General features: G+C 38.5%; 1 protein-coding gene across 6 annotated transcripts in view; it reads left to right on the top strand.

Annotated features, from left to right (window-relative positions):
- LOC126412747 (glycine receptor subunit alpha-4) overlaps window positions 1-15450 on the top strand; it is a 589024-nt gene extending 573574 nt beyond the window's left edge. For all 6 annotated transcript variants that reach the window (XM_050082488.1, XM_050082489.1, XM_050082492.1 and 3 more), the window contains one exon: window positions 15019-15450. In XM_050082488.1, the coding sequence (XP_049938445.1) occupies window positions 15019-15123 (105 nt within the window). In that variant the 3' untranslated portion in view covers window positions 15124-15450. The remainder of the gene's footprint in view (window positions 1-15018) is intronic.
- The last annotated feature ends 1603 nt before the right edge of the window (window positions 15451-17053 follow it).

Here is a 17053-nt window from a genome sequence, read left to right as displayed (position 1 = left end):
CATCAGTTCAATCACCACATAACACCAAAATGATTCTATATGAACTCTTTAAGAGTGGATACATAGCTGAACATACTGCACGTTTTGTAGCTACCAAGGAGTTCGCCTTCAATCTTGATGGTGCGAACCTTTGTAGTCACCAGGGCACATTATTTTCCATTTGGTGTTCATAGTGCAAGTTAATGGTTTGTTTTGAACATTTCTTGAACGTTGATGAGGTCAATTTTGTGAGGTCAAATAAATACATCCCACAGAAGATTGATCTCTGCACCTCCCAGACACTCATTTCGCGTCACCCTCATGATGCACATGGCCAGTCCTTAGCAGCTAATATTTTTCCCGTTGTAATTGTTCATTACTTTCAAATGAGCCTGAAGAACTTGCGACCTCACACTCAAGGGGTTCCTTATAACTTTAAGAAGTCAGCTGCATGCAGAATATACAAAGCAAGAGGGTTGATTTATTTAATTCTAGCTTGGAGACCAGAGTAAGTACCAGCCATATCACTTGCATTGTCGTATTTGCATTTTAAGGTGTGATGGTGCAGGGAATTTGTGGCTTCAGTTCTTGTGACATTACAAAAGTGTAAATAAATTTTGGATGAAAGGAGAGGCGGAGCTGCAGGTCACAGGTGGTGTGGACAGATTTAAGCAGCCCACTGAAAAGATATTTTAGAAACAAATGAACTATAGAATGTGCTGTCATCACATACCGCTTCTGCTCTCCAACCCTTCCCCATCATTCTGTATTGGAACGGTTTTCATAATTTGAGTACCACCCAGGTGGCCAGACTGGGCAATATCTTACCATTTGGACAAATAATGATAGAATTTTTAGCAGATTTTTTAAAGAAATGTAACATTCACCATTTTGACTCTATTTTTGTTGATCAACAAGACTTTTGGGTGACATACACAAACCCAAGTGTATTTTTATGCACTGATATTAATGTTATTTGTAATACTGTATACCACTCCACATCCTCGTAAAATATTGAAGTATTGCAACCCCAAATAATGACTACAGTGCTAACATTAAAATGCTGTAGGTAGGTAATTATACTATTTCAGTAAAGCATCCATACGAGTATCTTTAACTTACCATAACAAGAGTGGAAGAATCACAATCAGTTTTCCTCTTCTTTCTTGTTACAAACATATACAAACTAAAAAACTATCAGAATAGAGCACAATACAAAGACAATAAATTGCAGTACTTACATTAAATTCATCTACAAGTAAGAACTAAACTGATTAACAAAATAACAACTGAACTCGAGTAAGGCCAACAATGTACAACAGTTGGCGACAGACTCTCGCTCCAGATATTAAAAACAAATATGATAACCATTCCTCCTTTAGGGAGCATCTGAAGCAATTTCTTCTGGAAAGGTCATTTTACAGTTTAGAAGAGTATTTTAGCCACAATGAAAAAAACCACCTAGGTGTATGGACCAGATATTTTGAGTGTGATACACCATAGTTTAAGTCTGAGCAATGATGTAGGTACCATACCCATGTAACATTCATAGTCATTTTCACTGGTTTTTAATTTGTTTTCACTTTGTATGTGTAATGTTTGGTGTAATCTGTCACTCTTATGACATTTGTGTATAGCAAACATGTAGTATTACTTTTGTCTGATTGACTGCTTTACTACTACCTTCGTATTGATTGTTTACTGACACACTCTATATCCTTGTGCGTTTATCACAGATGGATCAATGGAGTAAGAAATAAATAAATACAGTAGGGAAAGGTGATAGCCAATAGTGCAATTGATATCTTAAATCTGTTGATGACCTTGTTGAAGGGGGTGATCAAGAAATTACTGTTCGAAGGCTGTACAGACCAAAATTGGTATGTCACTCAGGCAAAATCATCTGTGCATTGACGCAATGATCCCATTGACATATCAAGTTGAAGACACCTTTCTGGTAAAACGCTGTGTCCTGCTGTGTGAATAAATGCGCAACTGTATGCTGTATATCCTCATCTGACAGGAATAATTGACCTTTCAAGTTCTTTTTCAAGGGACTAAAGTCATGGTAATCGCATGGGGGAGAGATCAGTACCACAGGGTGTGCACTTGAGTGTCTCCCATTTGGGCAGGTGTAACTTCTGCAATGTGACATTTTGATATAGGGACTAGCATTATCATGAAGCAGCAGCGCCCATTGTCAACCACTCCACAATGGTGGTCTGTGACACACATTCTACTCCACACACATTCTTTATTTTCTGATGGATGCCAAGAAGAGAATAACAACACATTGGTCCTGTTTGGATCATTTCATAATATCACCATAGTGCACATTTCCGTATTTACCACATGCATGTCTGAGTGCCTTGCTCACATGTCGATGGGTATATACCCAATTCGGGGTCACTCTGTGTTGCTGCAGCAATGCCTGCAAGTGGAAACTCTCTGATGGCTCCTTACATATTTCCATTTCACAACATGGCAACTAGGGTAATTTTGTTTAGGTGATGGAGGGGTCCAGACCTCTTGGATCCCCCCTTTGGCTACATCCTTGATCCCACACACTTGAGCAATAGTCTAGAACTGGTCACATGAGTGATTTGTAAGCAATCTGCTTTGTAGACTGATTGCACTTCCCCTATATTCTACCAATAAACTGAAATCTACCACCTGCTGTACCCACAACTGAGTCTTTGTGATCATTCCATTTCACATTCCTACAGAATACTACACTCAGGTATTTGTAGGAGTTGGCTGATTCCAACAGTGATTCATTGACATTATAGTCATAGGACACTATGTTTTTTCATTTTTTGAAGTGCACATTTTACATTTAGGAACACTTAAAGCAAGTTGTCAATCTTTGCACAATTTGAAATATTTTCAAGATCTGACTGAATATTTATGCAGTTTCTTTCAGATAGTACTTCATTACAGATAACTGCATCATCTGCAAAAAGTCTGAGGTTACTATTAATATTGCCTGCAATGCCATTAATATACAATATGAACAACAAGGGTCCCAACACACTTTTCTGGGGCACACCTGAAGTTACATCTATATTTGATGATGACTCTCCATCCAAGATAACATGCTGCATCCTCCCTACTGAGAAATCCTAAATCCGATCACAAATTTCACTTGGTGCCCCATATAATTGTACTTTTGACAATAAGCATAGGTGCAGTACTGAGTAAAATGCTTTTCAGAAATCAAGAAATACTGCATCTACCTGTCTGCCTTCCCCCACAGCTTTCAGTATGTCATGTGAGAAAAGCGTGAGTTGCATTTATGTGATCAATGTTTTCAGAATCCACATCAGATGTCACGATGTAATGTCATTACTGAAACAAAACCTGTCCGTTTCTCTTTGTGTGACCATATCACTCATGGAATTTGAGCTGATTGTTACCACAGTTATTCATATCAATTTCATTGTGAGTTTAGTTCACATTCTCTTTTTAAGAGTTGTGAATAAAATATTTTAAAGAAACAGTGTCAGCTTCAACCAGATAAGACTGACTTATTTTTGTTTGTATTTTAATGAAAACAGTAATTAATCACTTAATTATAATCAAAGTTACATTTATATGATAGTTTAAAACTTTTTATTTGCAAAGCTTTTGAAAAAATGGCCCATTCTTCTGAAATAACTTCAGCTGAATTAATATTCACTTAACACATTGTCAGCATTTAATCCTCAGATCAATACTGTCTTACAATTTTGAATAAAACAGTATGAAACAAGAAAGATGAACTGGTACACTGAATTTAATGATTTTTATTTATTTATTTACATTGGTGACAGTGACATCGTTTCTTCTTTTCCAAAACAGGATCCAGAGGAAAATCTGCAATATAATGTTCCAGCTTGTTATTTATATAATCAGTTTTTGCCATTGTAGATGGTCTTCCTCTTTGCATAGCAACACCACATTTTGGTTCCAGAATTGCAGTGACAGGTCTTTGACGAAACGTCATGTGGGCCAGTTTACCAGCATCTTTGCTGTAGAGTTGCCATGTGTTCTGCTCACTTTACTGACAAAATGTGCAATGATGGGGAGATGCCATTTCTTACCTCTGACGTGTACTCTATAGAGTGAAATATTTTGATCAGCTCTATCAGTTCAACATATAAACTTATTGCAATGGTAAATGAGTCTTGATTGTTGAATTGTGATCCATCTTTCCTGCTGATATGAATATCGCATTACTGGATGAGTTGGGCTTATAATATCAAAGTTAGTTGCCATTGTTACCATGTTGTTATCATCCCATGAAGCCACTAACATGCTGACTGAATTCTTAGATCTGAAGTCAGCTGTCCCTCTAGGTTTCTTTTCCATTTCTTTTCCCTTCTGTAGATTACAATCTTTACCAATTTGGTTGGTTCTTATTGTACCTTTGGCCTGGATATTTCTTAGATGCAAGTTACACAGAAGATGAAATAAGTAAATATTTTATCAAAATACAGTCTATACGGCAGCTCTTCCAGCTGGTCAACATATGTCATGGCTACTCCATATCCAAAATCATTGTGTGCATATTTTTCTGACAATGTACCAGCTACTTGGTATGGTTCCAGCCATATCAGATATCAATTACTTCACTCTACACACCAGAACTTAAACCCATATCTTATAGGTTTGCCTTGAATAAACTGTTTTGCTCCTTACACCCAGAATAAGGAACTCTGCTTTTGTCAACTGAATGGTTTTGCACGTGAGGTGTATGTTCTCTGCATTTTTCCTTTATCAAGCTTATAAGAGGCTGAACCTTAGAAAATATCTCAGTACCATCAAGTTGATCATTGTAGCAAATGTAAGTACTTGACATAACGAACTTGAAGCGGTCCCTGGATATTGCATTAGAAACTAAAATGTTGTGTACATCAATTGACATCTCCCAATACATGTCTTTCCCTGACATAACCACTAAGAAGCAAACTAGCTAAAAGCACCTCACTTCCTTTTCAGAACAATCTCCAAAACTGTTCTTTGTAGCAAATTGGTTGGTGTATTTCACCATCATTCTTATAACATCCCTGTAAAAAAATAGTTCAAAATATTATAATGGTGCACTCAATGAATGTTTTACAGTACTCATTTGTGGACATTCTTTGTTTGTAGGTGGAAGTGTCTGTTATACCCAGTTGTACTTATGAGATGTTTTAGTTGATTTTCTTCATTTTGGTGTGGCTGATTTTTTTGGTGTGCATAGGACACTGCAGCAGTGGATGTGGAAGGCAGCAAAGTTAAACAATCAATACCCCCATAATTTGTCAAAATTGATGGCTTCAGAATTTTTATATTGTTAGACATATCCTTATCACAAATTGTGGCTGAAGCTTTCAACTGACTTGCTGGAACATTATTAATATTTGGTGCTTCTTCATGATCAGAATCTTCATCTGTCAGATCATCTGTAGCACTCATGAGTGCTACAAAAGCAACATCCAAACCGTTTCCAGGCAAGTCATCATCAGTACTCTCCAGAATTTCATAAAGTTCATCCGATATCAACCATTCCATGCAAAAAAACAAAAAGTCTAGGAAGTGTAAGTTTTTGCTTATATCATCATTACCTTTAATAGTGTTTAGTTCTTACTACTGCATTTGATTTTCATATAATGAAATAATACCAATCCTATTGAAAAAGTGTGGCTTACAAACCAAATGTTCACAAGCAGAATTTTTATATTGGTTTTTTGTGAAACAACAAAACATAAATTTGGTTTCTCGATTCTGATACAACAAACAACAAAAATTCAAAAATTTGAATGATGATAAATATGCATAAGAGTGTATTATCTAAATGTTAGTGACTTAAAGCAGAGTACATACTTTTGTTCTTAAAGTATTGTACAAGCACATGTAATTATGTTGGAGCAAAAGAGAAATGTCATAAAACATTGTGTCTGATTTTTGTATGCATAAAGCTAATGTCCCTATAGAAGGATGTGCTTTAACTGGCAATCACTGAGGATATATTCAAATTGCAAATATCCATTTATCATTTACTATACTAATATGACATTCTGAGAGAATATGTGTACAGTTATATCTCTAATACTTAAGCACACGGAGAAGTTATACTTACCCATCAACTTGAACTTCAGGCAGATAATCCATTTTCAGCAAACCAAGATTTCTCATGCACACAGAATAATTGTGAGCCAAAAATGAAAGCTAAATATTGTTTTAAACAAGGGTCAGCTGTTTGAAGTGTATACTAATGCCATCTGTTGCAAGGTAGGATAAACAAGTAGGATAAGTGGTTTTAAGCTCCTCTGTAAAAATGCTTCCTGAAGGAAACAGTCATATCTAGGTTAAGGCACATAAACACTGGACACGTGGCAAAGAGCAGCACAGAATGCTGACGGTACCATTTCACTGGTCGATGTCGGAGCCAACGTCGTACTGCATCAATAACTTCTTCATCATCCGCGTAGTGCCTCCCACGGATTGCGTCCTTCATTGGGCCAAACATATGGAAATCCGACGGTGTGAGATCGGGGCTGTAGGGTGCATGAGGAAGAACAGTCCACTGAAGTTTTGTGACCTCCTCTCGGGTGTGAAGACTTGTGTGACGTCTTGCGTTGTCACGAAGAAGGAGAAGTTCGTTCAGATTTTTGTGCCTACGAACACGCTGAAGTCGTTTCTTCAATTTCTGAAGAGTAGCACAATACACTTCAGAGTTGATTGTTTGACCATGGGGAAGGACATCGAACAGAATAACCCCTTCAGCATCCCAGAAGACTGTAACCATGACTTTACCAGCTGAGGGTATGGCTTTAAACTTTTTCTTGGTAGGGGAGTGGGTGTGGCGCCACTCCATTGATTGCCGTTTTGTTTCAGGTTCGAAGTGATGAACCCATGTTTCATCGCCTGTAACAATCTTTGACAAGAAATTGTCACCCTCAGCCACATGACGAGCAAGCAATTCCGCACAGATGGTTCTCCTTTGCTCTTTATGGTGTTCGGTTAGACAACGAGGGACCCAGCAGGAACAAACCTTTGAATATCCCAACTGGTGAACAATTGTGACATCACTACCAACAGAGATGTCAAGTTGAGCACTGAGTTGTTTGATGGTGATCCGTCGATCATCTCGAACGAGTGTGTTCGCACGCTCCGCCATTGCAGGAGTCACAGCTGTGCACGGCCGGCCCGCACGCGGGAGATCAGACAGTCTTGCTTGACCTTGCGGTGATGATGACACACGCTTTGCCCAACGACTCACCGTGCTTTTGTCCACTGCCAGATCACCGTAGACATTCTGCAAGTGCCTATGAATATCTGAGATGCCCTGGTTTTCCGCCAAAAGAAACTTGATCACTGCCCGTTGTTTGCAACGCACATCCGTTACAGACGCCATTTTAACAGCTCCGTACAGCGCTGCCACCTGTCAGAAGTCAATGAAACTATACGAGATGAAGCGGGAATGTTTGAAAATATTCCACAAGAAATTTCCGGTTTTTTTCAACCAAAATTGGCCGAGAAAAAAAATGTGTTGCATTACTTATTGAACTGCCCTCGTATTAGTGTGACTATATATGGTTGTAGTTCCTCTATCCTGCTGCCATATGCAGTTGGTATAGTATCATCCATGTAGAACACAGATTTCCACAGTAATACTGTGGTCTGGTCATTCAAATATACAGTATAAAATAAAAATGGCCCAAAATTGAGCTGTGAGGCATTCCTTTTATGACTGGTAGACAATCTGATTTTCAATTGACTAGACATACAAGCTGCTTCCTGTTACTCATGTGGGATTTTAGTAAGTTACAAGCATTCTCTCTTATTCCACAGTGACCTACCTTTTTAATTGGCACGTTATGGGGACTGGGTCAAAGGTTTTACTGGGGCAAGTACTGTTGCAGAACTGACTGACTTATTCTCAAAGCAGTTATACACTTTTGCTGTAATGCTTTCAACTGTTTTAATAGTAGAGAGGCCAGACAGAAACCGTACTGTGCAAAAATGAGTAAACTGTGTTGAAAATGCTGGCTAAGCTGTTGTTGCATACAATACAAGATTACCTCAGACATTATTGAGACAAGTGGGAATGGATCGGTAATTGTCTGGTGATGTGGTTTTCACTTTTTATAAACAGATTTATTACTTACTTCTTTGAGCAATCCCTATGAATGGTATGAGAAATCAGCATTTGTTTCCTCTTCTTTGCATTTAATTTTTGTTGCTCCCAGACATTTTTCATCCTTTGAAAGTGTCATTCCTTTTCTTCCTGGCTCCACCCCACTCCAGTATTCATTCTAATTCCAATTTTTCAAATTGTTTGTCAATTTCAGTGAACCATGTAGGTTTGGTATTGTAACCGTTTAGTATGTTGAAGATATGGTTGGTTAGTCTGTTATTTTGTGTGTGTGTGTGTGTGTGTGTGTGTGTGTGTGTGTGTGTGCATAAAACTGCAGTCTTCTTTTCCCTATTACATCAGGTAGCTTTTATATTTACAAATAGAGCTCTCTGATCTTAGTTTGTATTCACCATCACTGTTACTTATAGGTCCCAGTATTTTCCTTGCAGTTCTTCTTTCAACTTTTTTTCAGGCCTAATTATAGAGATTTTCAAGCATTCTGGGCAGTCATCTCCATCTAATATCTTGTTTACAATATCTGTTGGTGGTATTAAAATTTCTTTTTTTTTTATTTGTTTGGTGATAAAGTCCAAGATTCCATAACAAACTGAAGTTCGCAGGTTGTGTGTTATCTATTGTTTCATCGACTTGTCTACTAGTTTCATTAGTTGAGCTAAGACTACCTTTTGTATTATTGTTTTTAGTTTGCAGTAGAGCTATGTATTTGTTCACATATTCCTCTACCTTGATGCCTGAGAGGGGTTTGTTAAAATGCGTGTTTAATGTATCTGGTGGTGCAGTTATAACACTGGTTTTCTCTTGACAATTTATCTCTGTTTTATTGACTTCCCAAGCTGCCTTGTGTCAGTTTTCTGCATTAAGAATACGTTCATCATTTGAGTCACATTTATCTAACTTGATTTCTTATTTATAATGCCTTGTTACTGTTGTGAACATTTCATTATAAGCTATACTGTTGTTTAACATATAATAGCACAGGAGTGTCATGATTCTTATTGCTTAGTTGTGGTGTATACCAGTTCCATATGCGTTTAGATTTAGTAGATGGTTTCTGTTTGCAGTGAATCTTGTAATATGTAGGACAGATTTCACTAAAGGTTTCCATTAGTGTCTTTTTAATGCAGTTGCTGACTCATTTGCTTTCATATCCTGCAAGATTGCTATAGTCCAGTTTATAAAGTTTAATTTTCTTTTTAGCTGATGATGACACAGTGGCCAGTCAGTACCGTTGTGCCTTCATAGCCTGTTTGGGTGAATTTTTAGTTGCTGATTTAATTTGTGATGATTAATGACTCAGATTAGTCTTCCACTTTCAGTGGAACAGCTATTTAATTTATTAACCAAACGGGAAAGCGCTGGTAGATAGGCACAATAAAAAACACACAAACACACACACAAAATTTCGAGCTTTCGCAACCCCCGGTTGCTTCGTCAGGAAAGAGGGAAGGAGAGGGAAAGATGAAAGGATGTGGGTTTTAAGGGAGAGGGTAAGGAGTCATTCCAATCCCGAGAGCGGAAAGACTTACCTTAGGGGGGAAAAAGGACAGGTATACACTCGCACACACACACATATCCATCCACACATATACAGACACAAGCAGACATATTTAAAGACAAAGCCCAAACTCTTTGTCTTTAAATATGTCTGCTTGTGTCTGTATATGTGTGGATGGATATGTGTGTGTGAGCGAGTGTATACCTGTCCTTTTTTCCCCCTAAGGTAAGTCTTTCCGCTCCCGGGATTGGAATGACTCCTTACCCTCTCCCTTAAAACCCACATCCTTTCATCTTTCCCTCTCCTTCCCTCTTTCCTGACGAATCAACCGGGGGTTGCGAAAGCTTGAAATTTTGTGTGTGTGTTTGTGTGTTTTTTATTGTGCCTATCTACCAGCGCTTTCCCGTTTGGTAAGTCATGGAATCTCTGTTTTTAATATATTTTTCCCATGTGGAATGTTTCTTTCTATTTTATTTTATTTATTATTTAGAGATAGTCTATACCACAGCCCTTCATGAGCTGAGATAGCTAGATCAGTAGTATTTGATTGCATTCTGTGTAATTGAAAGCTGCATATTACGTTATCCATGCATGCTGTAAATCTGGTAGGATAGTCATTTATACGGTATAAATTGAATGAAGTTGATGTATTTAATAAGTAGCTTATTGTCTCACTTTGATACGTAATGTCTATATTAATGTCACCAAACATTAACACTTTGCAGTTTTTACTCTTATGTTACAGTTTTATTGGTTCTTCAAGAGTTTTTACAAACAAGTTTTTATTGTAGTTTGGAAGATGATGTAGAGACAACAATTATTTCTAGTTTTGGGAACAACACCACTGCAGACTCAAAGTTTGCTTCTATACAAAGATCATTTAAAGTTATAACTTTGTAACTTAGTTTCAATTTTTTGTCAACAGAAAGAGCTACACCTTTTATATTTGTTCTGCAGTAATTAGTTTCCAGTTCAACAGTAATTAGTTTCCAGTTCATATCCATTTGGTGCACTTAATTGTAATCCTACAATTGATAACCAGATTTTAAGAATTACAGACTGGACTTGAGTGTTTTAATTGATGCTGGCACACATGATTTTCTTCAGCACACTGCCCCTTCCCTCAGTTTTCATGACTGTCAAGTTCGTTATAGGGCACGGTCTTGGGCATCTGCAAAGATTTGTCCAGTGGGGAGAGGTGGGGCGGGGGGGATTCTAAAATTGAAGATTTCTTGTATATATGTGTTGGTCAGGTTCAAGACATGTCACACTAGAAGAATAATTGGATAAATTAGAGGTTTAGTGGAACAATGGGAAATCACTTCCAGAAGTGTATGAAGTTCTGTAATTAATAAAATATCTTTACTCCAGATTCAGGAAGAAGAGGGAGGGAGAGGCAATATCTAGAAATGGTTACCTCCAATTACACACATTTATTTTTTACTTGTTTCTGTTTCTTTTTCTTTCTTACTATTGCAGTTTTGTATTAGTATTTGTTATATACAGGGTGGTCCATTGATCGTGACTGGGCCAAATATCTCACGAAATAAGAGTCAAACTAAAAACTACAAAGAACAAAACTTGTCTGGCTTGAAGGAGGAAACCAGTTGGCACTATGGTTGGCAAACTAGATGGCGCTGCCATAGGTCAAATGGAAATCAACTGCGTTTTATTTAAATAGGAACCCCCAATTTTATTACGTATTCGTGTAGCACGTAAAGAAATATGAATGTTTTAGTTGGACCACTTTTTTCGCTTTGTGATAGATGGCGCTGTAATAGTCACAAACATGTGGCTCACAGTTTTAGATGAACAGTTGGTAACAGGTAGGTTTTTTAAATTAAAATACAGAATGTAGGTACGTTTGAATATTTTATTTCGATTGTTCCGATGTGATACATGTACCTTTGTGAACTTATCATTTCTGAGAATGCATGCTGTAATAGCGTGGTTACCTCTAAATACCACATTAATGCAATAAATGCTCAAAATCATGTCCGTCAACCTCAATGCATTTGGCAATACGAGTAACGACATTCCTCTCAACAGTGAGTAGTTCGCCTTCTGTAATGTTCCCATATGCATTGACAATGCGCTGACACATGTTGTCAGGCGTTGTCGGTGGATCACGAATGCAAATACCCTTCAACTTTCCCCACAGAAAGAAATCCGGGGACATCAGATCCGGTGAACGTGTGGGCCATGGTATGGTGCTTTGATGACCAATCCACCTGTCATGAAATATGCTATTCAATACTGCTTCAACAGCATGCGAGCTATGTGCCAGACATCCATCATGTTGGAAGTACATCGCCATTCTGTCATGCAATGAAACATCTTGTAGTAACATCGGTAGAACATTATGTGGGAAATCAACATACATTGCACCATTTAGATTGCCATCGATAAAATAGGGGCCAATTATCCTTCCTCCCATAAAGCCACACCATACATTAACCTGCCAAAGTCACTGTGTTCCATGTGTCGCAACCATTGTGGATTTTCCGTTGCCCAATAGAGCATATTATGCCGGTTTACGTTACCGCAGTTGGTGAATGATGCTTCATCGCTAAGTAGAACGCGTGCAAAATATCTGTCATCATCCCGCAATTTCTCTTGTGCCCAGTGGCAGAACTGTACACGACGTTCAAAGTCATCGCCATGCAATTCCTGGTGCATAGAAATATGGTACGGGTGCAGTCGATGTTGATGTAGCATTCTCAACACCAACGTTTTTGAGATTCCCATCTTTCGCGCAATTTGTATGCTACTGATGTGCAGATCAGCTGTGACAGCAGCTAAAACACCTACTTGGGCATCATCATTTGTTGCACGTTGTGGTTGACGTTTCACATGTGGATCAACACTTCCTGTTTCCTTAAATAACGTAACTATCCGGCGAACGGTTCGGACACTTTGATTATGTCGTCCAGGATACCGAGCAGCATACATAGCACACGCCCGTTGGGCATTTTGATCACAATAGCCATACATCAACATGATATCGACCTTTTCCACAGTTGGTAAACGGTCCACTTTCACACGGGTAATGTATCACGAAAATACCGTCCGCACTGGCGGAATGTTACGTGGTACCACGTAGTTATACGTTTGTGACTATTACAGCGCTATCTATCACAAAGCGAAAAAAGTGGTCCAACTAAAACATTCATATTTCTTTACATACTACACGAATATGTAATATAGCAGGCCAACCATAGTGCCATCTGGTTTCCCCCTTCAAGCTAGACGAGTTTTGTTCTTTGTAGTTTTTTCGTTTGATGCTTATTTCGCGAGATATTTGGCTCGGTCACTATCAATGGACCACCCTGTATAAGGAGCGTTCAAAAACAAATGAGCCAGAGGCATAATTACAGAAACCAGTATCTGCATGTTAGAAGTATTGACCCTGGCTGTTGTGACACTTGTCCCACTGTGACACAAGGTGATGAATGGCTGTCTCATAAAATTCCCGGGGCTGTGATGTTAACCAGTTCCACATGTACTGCTGGACATCATCGTCCGAGGTGAATCATTTGCCCCTCAGAGCCTTTTTAAGGGGACCAAAAATGGCATAATCACAGGAAGAGAGGTCCGGACTATATGGAGGGTGGCCGAGAACATCTCGTTTGAATTTATGCAGGAGTGCCATGACTGCTTTGGCCGTATGAGGCTTTGCTTTGTCGTGGAGCAGAATGACCCCACAGGCGAGATTGCCTGGTTGCCTTGATTTGATCGCTTGGCAAGGGGTGGCCAAGGTTTGCAAGTTACGCTGGGCATTCACTGTTGTCCCATGCTCCAGGAAGTGAATCAGAAGGGGGCCGTCTTGGTCAAAGAAGAACGTCAGCATAACCTTTCCTGCACTCGTGTGGATGGCCTTGGCTGCTTTTGATGGTGGTGACCCTGGATGCTTCCACTGGAGACCTTGTCCTTTTGATTCTCGTTCAAAGTGATGATACCATGACTCGTATCCAGCCACCACTCTTGCCAGGAACACATTCCCTTCCCAAGCAGAGTCAACATGCTTCCTGGTGTGGTTGATGCCTGTGGGGCACCCATTGGGCTCACACTTTGCACATGTGCAGTTGTTCTTTCATGATAGTGTGAACACTTCCGACACTCAATCCAACCAGGGCAGCTATGGCTTTCACTGTCACTCGATGGTCCTGGGTAATGAGTGTATCCACCAGCTGGACAATGTCATCGCTCATGCAGTGCGGTGCTCCAGACCGTGCTAACAACACCCATCCTTCCCTGAAGCGCTTGTGCCACACCTTGACCCTTGAAAGGGTCATGCAGTGTTCACCGTACACTTGTGACATTTGTCGTTGAATGTCTGTTCCTCCTACTCCTTCCATTGTCATAAAACGAACAACACCTCTTTGCTCTTCTTTTGACACCTCCATGTCACTGTTTGCAATGCGACTGACAGTGTTTGATGATTGATGCATGCTGCTGCTAGCTCTATATATTCATGTGATGTGCATGTGTGCCCTCTAATGACAGGCTGTGAACTTCCACACTCTGGTGGCAACCTCACCTCATTACACACGCCACGATAATGCCCTCCTGTCACTGGTTTGTGCATTCCAGACTCCGGCTCATTTCTTTTTGAACACCACTTATAAATTCCTAGTGATAAATTACACTAGTTGACTTGCACACATTGATATAATTTATGTACACATTACAATAAAGCATTTTCAGTTAGCAGTGAGATCAAAGTTTCTCGGGCGACATCCTTGTATAAAATATTCTTAGTTTACTTGACGCATCAGATCTGGGAATGGTTTTGACATTTTGATGAAATAGTCTGTTTCCTTAATCAAGGACAACTAACTGTCATGATTGCTGCTGTTGGCATGACAATAAGTTGTTCCTGGTGAAGATGATAGACTATTTCATGAAAAGCTTAAAACTGTACCCATATCTGACACACCAAGTAAATCTATAATTTCTTATTCCATTAGCATTGTTTTACAGAATGTAGGCCATAGAAATGTTTTTCATTATAATTGTTAGAAATTCACCATGTACCATTAGTTAAATCAAAACATTTGTTGTAACATTAGCCATCAACATATCACATGGACGACTGTGGATTTGATTTAGAGTAACCACATTAAATTGACTGGTACTTACATGTTTGTTATGGGAAATGAAACATTTCTGGTTCAAATTAAGAAGATCTTAAATTACTAACTTTGTCACATCTTAAATAAGTGAATTTTAAAGAAATATGGAAGGACTGTCAATTTCAGTATTGAATCTAACCAGGAAAACATTATATGATGCCCTAAATTTTCTTAAAATATCTCACTACAATACAAGAAAATAGTAACAGCAGTAGATGATTCTCTGTATCAGTTACATCAACCACAAACAAACATAATCACTAATATACATTCATATTTTTCAGGTACTGTGGAGAGAGATTGATAGGCATTCACGTACAATATTTCCAGCATTCTTCCTGCTGTTTGTTGTTTTCTACTGGCCCATATTGCTGCTGAAGAAGTCTTAACACTCAGTGATGACAAGATTCTTTCACTATTTCAGAGTTTATTGAAAAAGTCAACTGGAGGAAAGGCTTGTAGCCCTTTCTGCACAGACATGAATGTCTAAAGAGCACACTGCAATGTGTCACTGGCTGTGATACTGAAAGATGTTTTATCAGAGTGATAAGCCAGATTATGAGGATTAAAATAATGTGATAAGTAGTGAATATTGTGCCTTTAATCAATGTAAATAATTGTAGCTCTAAATTACTGATCTTTCAAGCCTATGTTCAAATTATGGTTGTTCTACAGTGGTGTGAATAAAGAAATCTCTTTGGTTACTGTTCAGAAAATGTTTGAGATGAGAATATAGCTGAAAAGTGTTGCACTCTATATAAAATCAAAGTGTTCCTGTGATATGCATTTTTAAAGATTGTGAGTGAGATTTGTCTTGCAGTCTCTTCTAGTATATAGATAAGAAGCAAAAGACTATGAAAACATGTAATATTATAACATAAAACATGTAATATGATAGCATCATTACAATAACCACCACTTTGGAACTCAAATTTTCTGAGAGCTGGTGGCATGTTCCTTGGAATTTTATTTATTATCATAATGTCTGTGTCTGCTTAAACAACATCTGGATGAATGACCTACAAAATTAGGTTTGTTTAAAAGATTGTATGACTGATTTTACAAGGAAAATGTTAGATTATATAGCAACATATGTCCTCCCACTTCAGAAAACAGTCCTTAAACAGATCTTCAAGACTCAGCCAGAGTTATATTATGCTTTCAATTGTGTTAAACTGTTGTTTTTTTGAGTGTTTCATCAAGTGTAAGAAACAATAAAAAATAATCCATTGTCAGGATTACGAGGTAGGTGGAGATGAACTAATATTGTAGTTTCTGTGCAAAGCTCTCACATTCTGTTGTTGGAAGAAGTGAACTGTTGGTGTGCAGGATCAATAAGTACAATATAACATAGAATGCCTTTCTTAATGCCTTTAGAAATTTTACCCCTTGATTTGTCGTGTCAGAAATTTGCAGTGCATATTACACTAATCAGTGAGGGATCAGAAAAAGAAGAAAATTGTGTTGCATAAAACACAGACATTCATTCAAATTTTCCTTATAGTTCTGTTCATGTTTTGATTAACAAATATGACTATATTAGTGGAAGCCAGTTTTCTTCTCTAGTTATCACTTTACCAAGAAATGTTTCACCTTCACTTTCCGGTTTAAGAACATTCTGTTAAAAGTGTTAACTCATTCTTCTGGTTACTGAACACATCTGCTGGATTACATATGTCACAGTGAAAAACGTGCATATCTGTTAGATTAGGTGGTTCCAATGTACCCCATAGGACACAGGCACCTGGGTGCCCCACAGCTTGCTGCGAGCACACGTAACTGATACAGGTTACCTACTACATGGCCCATTTGTGCACACATTCGGTACATGCATGGCTACCAATGTCTCTATGCATTCTACCAGTGAATTAGTATCGTTTAGGCTATGGCCTGGCTGCTGGACAACCAGAGCATCAGCTGTTTGCAGGCTCGTGCCCACCTATACCCGTGTCCACCCAGCTGCCTGCCAGCTGGCATTTGAGCTAGAACAGCCTACGTTAGACCATTATGACAAACATCTTGAATATAGTATTTTGCTTTGTGCATGTATGAATCTTGCAGACCTTAAATTGATCTTCAGGCTTTAGTATAGTATCTCGATACTGGTGATATCAAAAAGTTACATCATGTGTAACAAATATGGAATGGAGAAATTGATATCGAGGAAGTAGGGAAGGGAGTTAGACAGCACCTCCTAATGTATCTCAAAATAATTCCACAGATGCCATTAACTAAAAGATCCCAGATCTTGTATTCGAAATCACAGTTCTCAAGTAGTTGCCATAAGCCCTTTACCTGAGAGAGGTAATCTTTCACTTC

Source organism: Schistocerca serialis, chromosome 7 (assembly GCF_023864345.2).
Source record: "Schistocerca serialis cubense isolate TAMUIC-IGC-003099 chromosome 7, iqSchSeri2.2, whole genome shotgun sequence".
In the NCBI taxonomy this organism is placed as follows: Eukaryota; Metazoa; Arthropoda; class Insecta; order Orthoptera; family Acrididae; genus Schistocerca; species Schistocerca serialis.
Note: the sequence above shows the minus strand (reverse complement) of the source record. Positions and strands in the feature narration are given on the sequence as shown.